Source organism: Cynara cardunculus, assembly GCF_001531365.2.
Source record: "Cynara cardunculus var. scolymus isolate 2C chromosome LG 17, CcrdV1, whole genome shotgun sequence".
NCBI lineage: Eukaryota > Viridiplantae > Streptophyta > Magnoliopsida > Asterales > Asteraceae > Cynara > Cynara cardunculus.
In genome coordinates this window covers 37,450,556-37,465,802 of record NC_037544.1, presented here as the reverse complement: position 1 = coordinate 37,465,802, position 15,247 = coordinate 37,450,556, and the positions used below count along the sequence as shown (strand labels likewise).

The 15,247-nt window shown below is 33.0% G+C and overlaps 1 protein-coding gene across 1 annotated transcript; it reads right to left on the bottom strand.

Annotated features, from left to right (window-relative positions):
• Positions 1-7,442: 7,442 nt before the first annotated feature.
• Positions 7,443-15,247, bottom strand: LOC112500053 (berberine bridge enzyme-like 15). The gene is made up of 2 exons (XM_025103311.1): positions 15,207-15,247; positions 7,443-8,997 (listed from the first exon to the last, which is right to left on the bottom strand). The coding sequence occupies exons 1-2, from the start codon at positions 15,245-15,247 to the stop codon at positions 7,443-7,445; spliced, it is 1,596 nt and encodes a 531-aa protein (XP_024959079.1).

Sequence of the window (15,247 nt, the reverse complement as noted above, 5' to 3'; positions counted from 1 at the left end):
ATGATAAAAAGTTATATATAATAAAATATATGATATAATTAGTGAGGGATCAAAATGCATGATATATATACTCGTAATTAATAATATTCATAATTAATACAAGTTTATTCAATATAAATAATATATGAAATAGTTTGCTTCCATATTCTTATTTCTTAAAATGTTTATGACACCCATTCAAATTTCCTCTCTTTCTATCTATATATTTTGAAATTTCTATTAATGACTCAATATTGATGATTAATTGTTGTAAATATCCAAAAATTAAATTAAATAATATACGTATATCATATTAGTATAAATTTTGCAAATAAATCACAAGCATCCGTGATAATCTTTTATAAATATTCAAATCATAACAAACTATTTTTATCATTTTTATAAATATCTCAATTAATTGATTTATATGGTTTCTACTAATAGTTGAGTTTGTAAGAAATCCCTTCTCTCTCTATATATATATATACATATTTGGGCAACTAGTTAATTATCAACAACTCTAACTGGCCCCACACGAAACTCGCCTCCAATGACACTAATGTGAGGGGTATTTTTCACTCAACTCAACGGTTGAGGCTAGTGGGGCCTAAGATCGAACCCTGGACCTGTTATGTATTTGGGTAAAGTCTGTTCATCCCTTTGTCAACCGAGCTACACGACAGATGCTATATATATACATATACATACATATATATTATATTATATGTGTACGTATGTATGTATGTATGTATACATACATATAGATGTACATACACACCTATGTGACTTTAGGAGATGGATTTTGTAGCCCTTAGAAAATTGACATATACATACAGTGTGATGATTGTAATGGAATTTAGATATTGAAAAGTAGCGTGTTGTTTTGCGGGGGGTGAGATGGAGGAGGAAGAAGCAGCAGCAATTGGAGGTTAGTCAGTGGTCAGCCAGCCAGCCAGCCAGCCAGCCAGCCAGGAACAGAAAAGTAGGGAGTCAAAGGTCAAACATTTCAAGATCTCCCCAAGTGGGGTCAAACCGGGGCCATTTTGTCATATGTTTTCTCCTTATTTTGAATATTACATTTTATTTTGTTTAATTATACACATCACTATCTCATAAATAATCATCCTCCAATTTGCTTTTCCTTTTTCTTTCTTCTCCCTTAGTTTTCCATTAAATCCTGTTAAAATAAAGTTGTGTGTATATTAATTTATTTATATAGATTAGAGACCGATTGGGTTAGACCAAGTCGGGACCAAAACAGTCCCGGCCCCAATTTTCCTTCTCGTAACCCATCCCGGTCCCAACCAAAATACCAAGACCCGGTCTCTAGCTATGCGACCAGTCCCAGGCCGGACCCATATCTTTTTCTCCCCTAAATCAATTTTGAATGTAAAAAAATATTATTTGATTTTTTTTTGAACAACATCGTATTGAAATACACTTTAAAATCCCCAATTAGGTCATTCTTTAAAAATATTTTTTAATTTTTTTATACAAAAACATTATAGATGTTCTTATAGTTACTATTTTTTAGATCTAGTATTGGTACACTTGCAAAACTTGAAAATTGCAAAAAAAAACTTGTAGTTTTGGTAAAAAAAATTAATTTTTTTTTAGAAATATCGCAAAGCTTAATATATATATATATATATATATATAATTTATAAAAACTTAATTTTTCTAAAAATCGGGTGGTCCATGAAAGTTCCTCAAAATCATAACCGGTTACGAATGATCGGGACAGTTCCGATCCCAAGTTGGTCCCTGTCCTCCGCTGGTTCCAGGCTCGGGCCGATCCCATTTAGCCATCTCTAGTATAAGTTTAGAAGGTTTTTTTTTTTTGGGGGGGGGGGGTCATAGATGGAAACAAGATGTTTTTAATTGAGAGGGACAAATTTGAATTTTTTTTGCTTTTTGCATAAAATTTTCCAAAAAACTTGCTGAATAAGTCACTTTCTATATCATTAAGCCAATACCAAACAGTCATGTATAACCGACCTAATAAGCTATGAGTCCCATAAAGCCTATTAAGCTACTAACAAACAAACGCTAAACCTTTTTTCTATGTAACAAAGTGTCATTCTAAATCTTGATATATTATTAAAGTTATAAAAAAAATCTATTAATCAAGCTTAAATTTGGTTTAGAACTGAAACATAACCGACAACTCCAACTGGTTCCACATAAAATTCACGTCCAAGGACACCAATGTGAATGAGCATTTTTTAACTCACTCAATGACTCAAGCTTGCTGAAGGCTTAAGATCAAAACAAACATCGTGTTTTTCTTATCAAGATACGAGTTAAATTACACAATTAGACACTATTGATTATCCTTTAAATGCCTCAAGACTTGCATATGAAGGGATGGTCAACACTTGTGACGATTATTCATCACTCGAAAGTATTGATGTATAAAACACACCGAAAATACTTACAACTAAAAGTTCCGTTTAATGAATTTGATAAGTAACACTTGACCACCAATGCATTAAAGAAAATAGGTTTTTGGAATAGATCTTAAAAAAAGTTATTGAAACTGGCTAGTATGGTTTTTGTCTTCTTAGTTTCAGTTGTTTCTAGACCAAACTGAACCCAACAACCAAATATCTCGAAGAACCGATAATTGATATTCATATATTCCTAGCCATATTTGGTCTAATTTAGTCCTATGGTTTTCGTTGTTTGAACCAAGTTTTGCGAAACCCTAATTGGTGGGAGAGCGTTTTTTTAATAATGTACAACAGAGATGCATAAGACCCGGTTTTTCGAGCCTTCCAATCCTGTTTTAAGCAATCAAAAAAAATCCTAGGCATTTTTTCAGGCCCATGTGGGGTTGGGCTTCGGGTGTAAAAAGAGACTCGATAAAATTGTTTTCCACTGAGGTTTTCCGGCCTTGACATGGGTTTTCAGGTTTTATCGAGCTTTAAATGCGTTGGTTTGTCCAAGTCATGGTTCGGGATTTCTGGGCAGGCTTCAGATTTAGGATATTTTCTTAATCTCTAGTCTACAATGTCAAGAATTAAAATAACCAATCCATGGTTCAAAGAATAACTTTCTCTTCCTATTTTTTATTTCTAGTATTTCTCGATATAATTGCACAATCATGTTTACATATTCTTTAATTATTTGTTGATTGATTAATTCTATAACGAAGTTCAAGCATTACGTATAATGTATACACGTGTGTATGAGTGTGGAAATATATAAAATTGGGCCCATTGTTTGTTTCCGAGTGAACCTAGCTATCGATTCCCATCACGCATCATATATTCCTCTGCAAACCAATCAAAACCGCAAATGCTTTCAAAAACCGAGTCTTAACTTATTGTCATGTAACATGTCAACCTCTATCATATGCATTCGATTGATTTGTCGATCTTGAAATTAATTTACTCCGCGACTTCTTTCTATCGTCATTTTTAATTTCAAAAGTTGTCATTCACGAACTCAAACTTCAAACAAACGTTTCTTTTCCACGGAACGTTATATTTCGTAGAACAAGATCATATATTGCCCATTATATCTCAAGATTCTAACTCATTTGACTTTTGAAACTCAAAAGTAACTCAAATCAAGCATACAATGATCATGCAATTAGATGATAGTTCAAGGGGGTAAAGTGAAACTTTAAAGGGTCCAATTTCCTTCACTTGAAATTTTCAATAGCCCCCCTCCCTTTCACTATCAAAACTAATATTGGCCGGTTTCACACTTCAAAAATTCATGTGGCCTTAAAATGGCTTAATGGTTCCAAGTTGTTTAGACAACTATATATATCACTGGTGGAGACGCATCCATTCATACTCTTTTGTGAATTTCATTATCAAAAAAGTCATCTTAATAAGACCTGATTATTATATTAGATGTCTTAATTAAATTAACGATTGGAGAAGCATCAAGGTTGTTTCTATTTATTCATCTATGAATAATAAATTTGTATACAAAGGACAAGATATCTAGACGTTAAATGAGGTATCAGATGGACCACAAAAGTATAATCGATGCACATTGAATAAGCGGATTACATGATGTGATGAGATCACACATTCACTGCATTGAATATATAATTGACATTTGAAAGTCAAGTTAATAAGTGTTATTGTGCATTGGTCTTATTACGACACCGAACTCTTATATCAATCATCTAGCGGGACACTTTCGTACCTTATTTAACCTATCACACGATGCTACCCGGGGAGGTACTAGTTACAAACCCTTTTTGCACAAAAATGAAATTACGATTTATGCATCAATTTTAGTTAGATGTAAAATAATGAAGTTTAACAAGTTTGAAGTTTTAGAATGGGAAAATTGCACCAAAATGAAACCAACTTTCACCTAATTCCTATTTAGGGAACCAACTTTTATAATAGTCATTTCGGGGAACCAACTTGTACCTGATTCCTATTTTGGGGAACCAATTTTCAAAATCGTCATTTTGGGTAACCAACTTGCAAAATAATTATACAAAAATAACTAAAATTCGTTTTTTTTTTCCAAAAATTAATACAATAAAATCTATTTTTCATTTTAAATCTCGTTTTTTTAATTCAGATATCAAATTGAACATTTAAAAAAAAATCCAAATTACCACAATAAAAATTATTTTTTACTAATGCAAAAAAAAAAAAATTTAATAGAAAAAAAATTAATTGATACGGATTGGTTATATATAAAAATCTTGAATGTGATATTTAATATTTATTTTTTATTACATTAATTAATTTTTTTCTATTAATTTGATTTTTTTTGCATTAGTAAAAAACAATTTTTATTGTGGTAATATTGGATTTTTTTTAAATGTTCAATTTGATATCTGAATTAAAAAAACGAGATTTGAAATGAAAAATATATTTTATTACATTAATTTTTGGAAAAAAAACGAATTTTAGTTATTTTTTTATAATTATTTTGCAAGTTGGTTTCCCAAAATAAGAATCAGGTGAAAGTTGGTTCCCTAAATGACGATTTTGAAAGTTGGTTCCCCAAAACAAAAATCAGGTGAAAGTTGGTTCCATTTTGATACAATTTTTTCTTTTAAAATAAAAATAGTGCAAACACAAAATGTTTCTATAATCTGCACTATTCATATATGGCTCTATGGCTAGAGCTCTAGTCCAACAAGGTAGCATTATGCATATGTTAAATCATAAGGCCCTATAACTACAAGGATGATGACTGATTGGTTTGTGCTTGGCTTTAAAGATCAAAAGTACCAGGAGGTCCCAAGTTCAAATTCAATGATAAATAAAAATCTGTTTGTGGCCACAGAGGTTCAAATGCGGTGACTTCGGACTATCTGCAAAGCAGGTGGTCGCCCTGGGATTAATTGGCTCGCATAGCGGGTTGTACATCCAGGTTAATCAAAAAAAAAAAAAATCATAAGGCCCTATGGTTACAGACTTAGTCCAACCAGTGTAGCCTTATGATGCATTGTGAAATCATAAGAGGCTTTTGTGCGTAAAAAAAATATAGACTACATCCAAAAGAAAGTATATCCTATGCTTGTGGATTGACTTTTACTAACTCTTAGTTTAACGTTTTCGTTCAAATATAATATTTTTAAGCATCTATTTAAAACAAGGAAGACGGAAAGGAATACAGAGTAATTGCATAGTAGATATAAAAATAGCACTAAAACCGTAGGACAACATGATGTGTTGGGTCATAGGCTTGCACCAGTAGCAAAAAAAAACTCGTTAGGCTTACATAAATATATTTACAGGTATAATGAAAATTTCACCGTATTGTGTTGCTTTGAACCATGAAACACTTTTCTTTCTGCTTTTTTATTTTTATAAATAACTGATATATTGTATACGATTATAAAAACTATAATTATAACAATAATCCAAATTTTTTTAAAATAAAACAAGATTATAACACTTAAAAATACGATTTGCGTTATTTTTAATTAGTTGTACATTGCATTGAAAAGTTGTATTCATGTGTGCAATTGCTATTTTTATTTTACAATTTATAAATCAAATTATTTATATGGGCTAGTATTTAGTGGGCCGGACTATTGTTTTGTTGGTCTCCAAAGTTAGGTCGATGAATTGTAAGAGAAGATATATTTCATCCATATATTTTATTGAGAAAATTACCATTTTAGTCCTTGCAGTTTATTAATAATTTCTATTTATGTCCCTGTGATCTAGGAATTGAGACTTTCATCTCTATGATTTGTAATTTAATGTTATTTTGTTCTTAGAATAATTCCTACCTATAAGTATAAAGGACTAAAATTGTAAAATATGGGACCAAAACAACAATAAGTTATAAACCAACAAAGATAAAAGAGGACAAAAACTGTAACTTTTAACAAACCAAAGGGACTAAAAACGTAATACCCTCTATTTTATTTAACTTTTTTCTTTTCCGATCTCGATCAGCCTTCAATTTTTGTGTTCTTCACGTTCTGAGGTAAGCATCAAGAACCCTAGAAAAATCGATTCATTGATTGTTCTTATTTCATACTAACCCTGTAAATATACCTCCATACATACATTCGTGTTTGGAATATATTTGTATTACATTTGTGTGATTTGGAGATGACGTCTCAAACGAAAGAACCAAGTTTAAATAAGCTCGATTATCTTTCGCCAGTGTCAAAGGTTTGTACGAAGCTTGAATCACACTTAGGGTTTGGGGATAAAGTTTTGGCGGAGTTTATTACTGAGTTGGCCGAAAGTGTGATACTGCAGATGAATTTGATAGTAGGTTGAAAGAAAACGGGGCCGAGATGCCTGATTACTTTGTTCGCACTTTGTTGACCATAATTCACGCGATTTTGCCCCCAAAACGAAGTCCAAATCTGATAAGGAGGCTAGTAAGAAGGACGATAATTACTTTGTTCGCACTTTGTGGTTGTTTCTTGTATTAATATATTAGCAGCTTGGTAAATATGGTTGTTTTTCACAATTGCTATTTTTTTTTTTGGTAAATTATGTTTTTCGTCCCTGTGTTTGAAAATTTATGCAAGTGTCTTGTGCATTTGTGTAAAACTCCAACTAAAATGGGAACTCAATAGAAAAAATGGCTAACAAGTAAAGTTGGTTGGAAAGATCGAATATTCTAGTAAATTTCCCGAACATGGGTGTAGAAAGTGGTAATTGACTCCATACAATTTTATACTATTTTCGCTAGTGTACAGGCTGAGATTGACGATACTCCACCGCCGCTGCCACCACCAACACCACCGCCATGGTTAGACATGGGGTTTCATCGATCATAAGCAACCGTAGAGAAGATTCAAGGCGCAGAGAGTCGGAGGTGGTCATCTTTGCGTAATAATTCGTAATCTTTTTGTAAATTTTCGTAATTGTTTTGCAATTACGTAATCTCTACGTTTCACATACGAAAGACGTCCCTTAAGTTAACACCGTCATTTTATAAATTCTCAGGAAACATTGTTGATACAAAATCATGAAAATTGTTACATTTTTCGTTTAATTTCCCTAACCAAGAATCGGAATGCTTTGTTCATGGCTGAAGAAATTATTAGGATCGAACTCAGTCTTAATCGTCACTAATCTCTTGAAGTTATCTTTGAAATACCTTCTTCCCCATAAACTCGCCTTCTCGAAACTCGTATTTCTGCCATTTTTATCGTTCATTCCGAGGTCAAGATCTCTGTAATTCACATAAGCTTCTCTTGGATTCATCGATACATACTGACCCATGTATTTATACAGCTTCTGAATCACACCCACATGATCACTTTCCGTTTCCGATCCAGAGTCGGTCCATGTCGTCACATATTGAATCTTGAAAAGTATGCCTTTTCTATGCGGGAATGGAATCGATGATTCCGGTATCTCGCTCATCTTTCCGCCGTATGGATTCCAAATCATGAAAGGGCTCTCTTTTTCGAACAATATCTTCCAAATCCCTTCTAATCCTGTTTCTGAGATTGGGGTCTTCACGAAATCCGATTTCGCTTTGAAGGAATTCAAGAAAGTTGGCTTTCCAGTGAGGAGGACGGAGGGTGGAGTGTTTCTTGGGTAGCCAGCGATGAACAAAACCGACTCAATCCAACTCATTTCGATACAATCCACTTTCGCTAGTCCCAGCTCCGGGAACTTGCGGTTCGTGATTTCCAAAAGCTGGTTAGCGCCACCGAGGAACAACGCGTTGTACGTTGTAGTTATGGTTCTATTAGTCGTACCATCGGTGGCTTTGATGATGACTCGGGCGAAAAGATCTTGATCGATTTCGTTACCGACTTGTTGCCATTTGTAAAGAGTCTTTGTGGCATTTTGTTCTAATGTTCGTGTAACGTCGAACACGGTGACGGTGGCGGGAACCGGGACGAGCTTCAGTTTCCACGAAACAATGGCTCCAAAACTGCCGCCACCACCACCTCGTATTGCCCAGAAGACGTCTTCCCCCATTGACTTCCTATCGAGAATTTCGCCATTGGCGTTGATGATTTTCGCATCTAAAGCGTTATCGGCCGCAATCCCGTATTTCCTCATCATGGCCCCGTACCCACCTCCCGTAACGAGCCCGCCAACGCCCAGACTCGTACAAATCCCCGCCGGAACCCCGAGAGTCTTACTCTTCTCCGCCACCCAATAGTAAACTTCACCGATTGTCGCACCGACCTCCGCCCAAACGGAGTTCCCGGCAACGTCAACGTTAACCGCACGCATTTTTGATAGATCGATAACGACGAAGGGAGGATCCATAACGGATGTGTACGAGATCCCTTCGTAATCATGGCCTCCGCTTCTGAACCGAAGATGAATCCCGAGCTTCTTGGCGCAAATCACCGCGGTTTGGATGTGGGTTTCGTTCAACGGGGTGAAGATGAGATCGGGTTTTGGAGTTGACGGTGTCGTGAATCGGAGATTAATGGCTCGGGAATGGAGAAGGGGTATGAATGCGGTGTCATTTGGCGTGAAGAAAGTATGGGGGGCTAGAATGGAAGAAATGCAGCCATGGAAGGCATCTTGAATTCCATTTGAAGATGAGAATGGAATCAGTGATAGAAGGAAGAAGAAAAGAAATCTTGAAGACAACATTTTTTTTATATGTGCATGCATGTTTTTAGACCAGTGGGTTTGTGCCATACTTGTATGTGAGTAAACTACATTTTTAGTCCCTGTAGTTTATTTAAAATTGTGAATTTCGTTCTTGTATTATTAAAATTACGGTTTCGTCTCTGTAGTTTGAAACTTAAGGTTGTTTACCAAACGATTACTTAGTAAATGCTTACGAATAAGCGTTCTTACTTACAGGACGATAAGAACCAGTGTCGTTGTATAAGAACACAAAGAGACTGAAATTCTTATACAAACTTTCTACAATGTCAAAACTACACCTTTTGATTATAAGAACCTGCTCTAAATGAGAGTTTCGACTCTCAACAGTAAATATTTACCAGACAAATGCTTGGGTAAACGATCCCTTATTTTGCTTGTTCCTAAAACAATTCATTACAATTAAGGCAATCTAAACCACAATTTCAACAAACTATAGGGACTAAAAAATAAAAATCCCGTTTCTTGTTTATATGGACTTTGGTTTGACCAAATAAATGCGATTTTATGGCCTTTTCTTCTTGTAATTTTGTAGTATTATATTCTTTTAATGAATCGTATTTCCAAGAGAACTACAAACTAATAATATTCATAAATGATATTTAAGAGTTTCTCCATAAGAATTACAAAAATAGGTATGAATAGATTTTGGAGATTTTTTTATTTTATAAATATATTAAATTTATAACGTTTTCTAGACAAAGAAAACAGGATCTAATTTTTCTATTTGGGAAAATGCTCATAATTTATTTCTACAAGAATAGATGCTTAGGATTTTTATTGATTTTCATACTGGATTAAAAACCCGTAAAATTAAAGTTTGACCTCTGAAATAGTCAATTGTACCAGTTTGACAAATAAAGTACATTTTTTAAAAAATGAAATCGATCTTTTGAGCAAAACACAAGACAATCTCTTAGCCAAGTATTTTTAACCGAATTATACAGTTTTAATTGTTTGGTTGATTTTGATAGATTTTTAAGTTTTTTTTTTTTCTTTTGTTGATTTCATGTGACTTTTTCGGTTTTTTAATTGGTGTCTCTTATATCTTCCAAAATCCCGAAGCACCTTCAAAGTTTAAGGTATGCAACTTTCATACCGGAAAAACCTGTACCTGCAAAAATCGGTTGAATAGGTATAACGGCTCCCCACCTAGGCGTCGTTCATGGGTTTTCCCTGAATAGAAGGTATGTTAATTATTTCTCTACTTCCTTTAGAGGAGAAAGATGGCAAGTTAATTTGTGAACATTATTATGATTTATGAATATTACAAAAATTTTGTAAGCTTGTTTGAGTATCAAATTAAATATTTTAATGATATAATTAATTCTACTCTACAAAATATAGAAACTATTGTTGTTAAATGTAATTATTTATGAAAATTGTTCTAAGAGCAACTACTGATAAATTGTTGAGGGTGTTCTAAGAAAAATCTGAACTTTTAGATTTTATAAGTTGTTAGTCAAAGCCGCTAAACAAGTTGGTATAAATACATCATCTTTTTTTTTTTTTGTTTTAACCGTTATTGTTTTTATAAGTGTCTTATTTTGTATTGATATGCATTTATGACTAACTGATTGTTTTACCAACAAATTACACTAAGGGGTTATTTGGTTCGTTTTCTATTAAAATTTGTATAGATAAAGTTGTTTGTATTGATAAAGTTATCTGTATGCTAACAGATAAAATGTTGTTCGGTTGTCGTACTGAATAAACGGTCTGGATATCAGAAATGACCATTTTACTCCCGATCTATATTTTTGTCCGAATAAAACAACTTTATCATAATCGACACACTACGGTCACTGTTTGACCACAAGTGTGACCTCCCTTTGTTTGATCATGGATTCTCGAAATCTCCTATTTTCTTTTCCTAGTTACATCCTCTCTGACTTCGTTGTCCAAATCCAAAGACTTGTTCTCTTTTACTTTCTATTTTTTAGAACCAGACACATTTGTGGGCTCTAAACTCCTTCCGCATTCCAATTTGAATTCATATCCATCATTACCATTTCTTTTGGCAATTTGCACCCTCTATTTCTATGTTCCAAGATTTATTGATTTGAATCCTTTGGATCAAATGTTCTTGAAATTGACAACACTTCTGAACCACCTCTTAGAACAACAAGCAAATCAAATATCCCAGTTGTTGAATCAAATTAACCCTGAATAAAAAACCCTCAAAATTGATGAATCCTGAATAAAAAAACAAATTCAACACCATAAGGGTATCCATCATCTTCTCAATACTGAAATCGCAGATGAAATTGGTGAGATTGGCGGGGGTATGGAAGAAAACAACCTAGAAATCGCAAACCTTGATCAATATTTATCCCGAAATCTTTATCCAAAAAATCAATCGATTCATTAATCCGACAAGGGGTGATGGTAGATAGGAAGGAGACGTTGGATTAGGGTGTGCGGTGAGGAGGTGGAAGTAGACAAAGAAGGATGCTTGGGAAGTTAGAAGGGTACCAATGGAATAAATGATGGAATAACCGGCTGAGTCTATATGACTGCCTTTTCCTGGCTCTCGACTCAACCAACAACTTAACAAATAAGCCCAAAACGAACATCTAGATATGGTTGAGCGAATAAGCCATACATGTTATTTAACTCATTGAGCCATTATCAAACATGCGTATAGTGTTGCTTGGAGCAACAAGTCTATTTAAAGTAGGTGCTATTCAAAACAATTATTTACCAAATATCTTGATTTAAGTCGAATGACAAGAATTTACAATTGTAACCCTCTATAAAAATAAGTATTGAATAAAATATCATTGCTTTTATAATGCTATTTATAATTAAGTGTTAGACGGTAACATATTATAATTTTTATAATTTAAAAATAGATTTTACTATATTTACAAGTATATAAATCGTTCACAATAAAAATGGTTTTAAATAAAAAAGGCAAAGAAGGTGTATCATGACATTTTACACTCATTTATATCAGTAACTTGTTAAATATATCTATAATATTAAATACATTATAATATAAAACTTATTATTATAGTACATAATTATATATCATGTATAAAATAAGGAGTAAACTATAAATTTGGTTCTGGTTTGTAAAAACAACACTTTTTATCCTTATCGTTTGACGTTATAATATGACCATCATGACTTGTAAAAACGTTCGGATTTAATCCCTTTCGTTGTCTGCCGTTAAAAGATTTTGTTAAATAATGACATTTTCGTTCTTTTATTCAACTTTTGTCTTTTACCCAATCAAAAACCATAGGGACCAAAATCATAAAATCGGTTTTGATTGGGTAAAAGATAAAAGAAAATCGATAAAAAGACGAAAATGACTCTCATCTGGTGGAATTTTTTTCACCGTCGTTAGAGGAAGGAGCAATTCATAACAAACCTTAATGATCATCTTGTAATTTCAAAACTACAGGAAAGTAAATGTTATTTTTGACAAATCATAGTGACCAAATTTATAATTTACTCTAAAAACAAACAAAGAAGGACCGGCCCAAATCTCTGTAAACGGATATGGGCTTACAAGATTGGGCTTTAGGCCCAATAACTAGGCCTTCAATATATATATATAGGTCAGTTGGTGAATAGTGCGCATATCGGGCTGGTGTTAATTGGCCCAATAGTCCTGGTTACATAAATGATGCATTGTGTCTTCTCTTCTGAATTTGTAATAAAACCGTGCAAGCATTAAATATACATTTTCAACCACGATCTTGTTTAACTACTTTTTATGAAAATTAAGAAATTGCTCTTGAACTTTAGAAAATTATGTTTTAGTCCCTTCATTTGTAAGTTTTTACATTTTATAACCCTCTATTTTGACTTAAAATCACGATGTGACCCCTCTAATTATGTTTGTAACTTGTAAGAACATATTTTAACAAGTTCTGGTTAAAAACTTACGGTTTTAACTTCACTTTGAGAAATTTATTGCATTTTAGTCCCGCCTGAATAGAGAAAACCGACTATAAAGAAAATCAAGAGGGATCAAAATTAACTATTTTTAAACAATTTGCATTTCTTGGAAGGTTAAATCAACGTACTGCTACTGCTGAATTTGTAACCAAAAATAGATTGTTCTAATTTTTCTAACTAATTCCACTAGAAGTTGAAAATACAGACGTTCCTTTTCGACTTGTTTATAATTTGACCAAGAAAACAATCTCTTTAAAAAGACCAACCGTTAAGGTGTTTGGTTGCTCATGATGTGACCAGACATATGTATATCTGCATTTTTTTGTCTCCAAATTTTTTATTGTTATTTTTATTATAATTTGTAACTTATTTTCGTTTCGTCCGTATGACCAACTCGGTTAATTTAGGGGCATTTTAGTCCTTTTAGTATTTTGTTTAATTTTTTTAATTAAATGTAAAAAGCTATTATTTCATATTATATATCAATATTATATCCATATGAGTAAATTATGTTTTTTTAATGCTAATGCAACACTTTAGCAAATCGTGTAAGTGTTGCAAATTCTTCTTTTTTATGAACTTAATATTCACAATAAGTTGTTAAAGTGCTACTTGCAAAATGCTTACGTAACACTTTAACAAATTGGGTAAGTAACACTTTAACAATTTTAACAAGTAGCACTTTAACAAGTAACATTTTAGCAAATTACGTAAATGACACTTCCATGTTAGCATTTCGCACGCAACATTTTAACAACTTGCGGATTGCTGTTTTATAAATTAATAAAAGTGGGTTTGGCAAGTTGCTAAAATGTTACTTGCAAAATCTTAACTATTTCGATCAATTCTATAGAAAAACGGCTATGAAATAAATTAGAAGGGGTCGAAAATAACTATTTTATACAATTTCCATTTCTTGAAAGCAAGTAGATTTGGTTAAACCAGCGTACCGTTGAATTTGTAAATAAAAGTGGATTGTTGTAACTAGGTGTGAGCAGCGGAACCGAATACTCACTTGCGGAACTGGAACTGCCGGTTCCGGAACCGGAACCAATACGAGTGGTTCCGGTTCCTAAAATACATAATTGATCGAGAATGGTTCCGGTTCTCAATTTTTCAGAACCGTTACCGCCGGGACCGGGTACCCGGTATTTTTCAATTAAAAAATAATTAATTTTTTAATACTAAATTTAAATTAAGTCAAGAACTTAGAACTCTAGATTAGATTTTTGGTCCCGCCTCTGCGCCTCATCGACTCATACTCTCAGGCCTGAGGCCTCTCACGGACCGTCTTCAAATCGAATTATAATATGTAATCGTTAAACTTTGAACATTTACAATTATAGTATGTAATTGTTAAACTTTCAACATTTACTATTAGTCTATTAATCATTAAACAATATTTGTAACCATTATTCCGTATAATTTGTATTCTTGTTTATTTATTTAGTGTTTTGTCAATATTTTATTTTTTATTTGTAAATAACAAAATTTTAATATTTTAGGAATCGGATACCCGGAACCGGAACCGGTTCCGGGCGGTTTCGGTTACAAAAATTCAAGAACCGTTCTAACCGGTTCCAATATCTCAAGAACCGCCGGTTCCGGTTCCTGTCAAATAGGGCGGGTACCCGCCTATACTCACCCCTAGTTGTAACTAAAAGTCCATGCCGTGTTGACTTGTTTGACATTTGACCAATAAAAGAAACTTCCTAAAAAAGACTAAACATTACCATGGTGTTTGGTTGCTCATGACATGACCTATTTATTTATGCATTTCCTGTCTCCAAATTTCTATTGTTATTTTCCTTCTTATAACTTGCAATGTATTTTCATTTCCATCCCTATGACCAACTCTGTTAATTCAGGGGCATTCTGGTCTTTTTAGTATTTTATTTACTTTTTATTATTTCAAAAATCCAAAAACAAAATGAGCTATTTTTAGGAACCACAAAAAACGTAGTTTACTCATTTTTATTTGAATAAATTACATTCTTGGTTCATATGGTTTACAAGAAATAACACCTCAAGTCCTGTTTTTTTAACTAATTATGGATTACAATCTTGTAGTATGTATTTTATAATGCATTTGGTCCCTTGTCATTTACGTTCAAGAGTTTTTATGAAGGAAAGGAGAGGAAGGGAAGTAGGGGAAAAGAAAACTGTATTCTCGAGTTCTTTTAAAAGGGTATGAAAAGAAACGGGAAGGGAAAAAATAAAAAAAATTATAACAATTAAAAATATATAAAAAAATTACACATATACCCATCAAAGACCTTCCAGCCTAGTGGTAAAGGCTTGGACAT

Bases quoted from the DNA above. Each gene is read 5' to 3' on its own strand.
- LOC112500053 (XM_025103311.1), bottom strand. From the start codon at position 15,247: ATGTCCAAGCCTTTACCACTAGGCTGGAAGGTCTTTGATGG. The intron at 8,998-15,206 runs GTATATGTGTAA...GTTGTCTTCAAG, and splicing joins GGCTGGAAGGTCTTTGATGG to ATTTCTTTTCTTCTTCCTTC.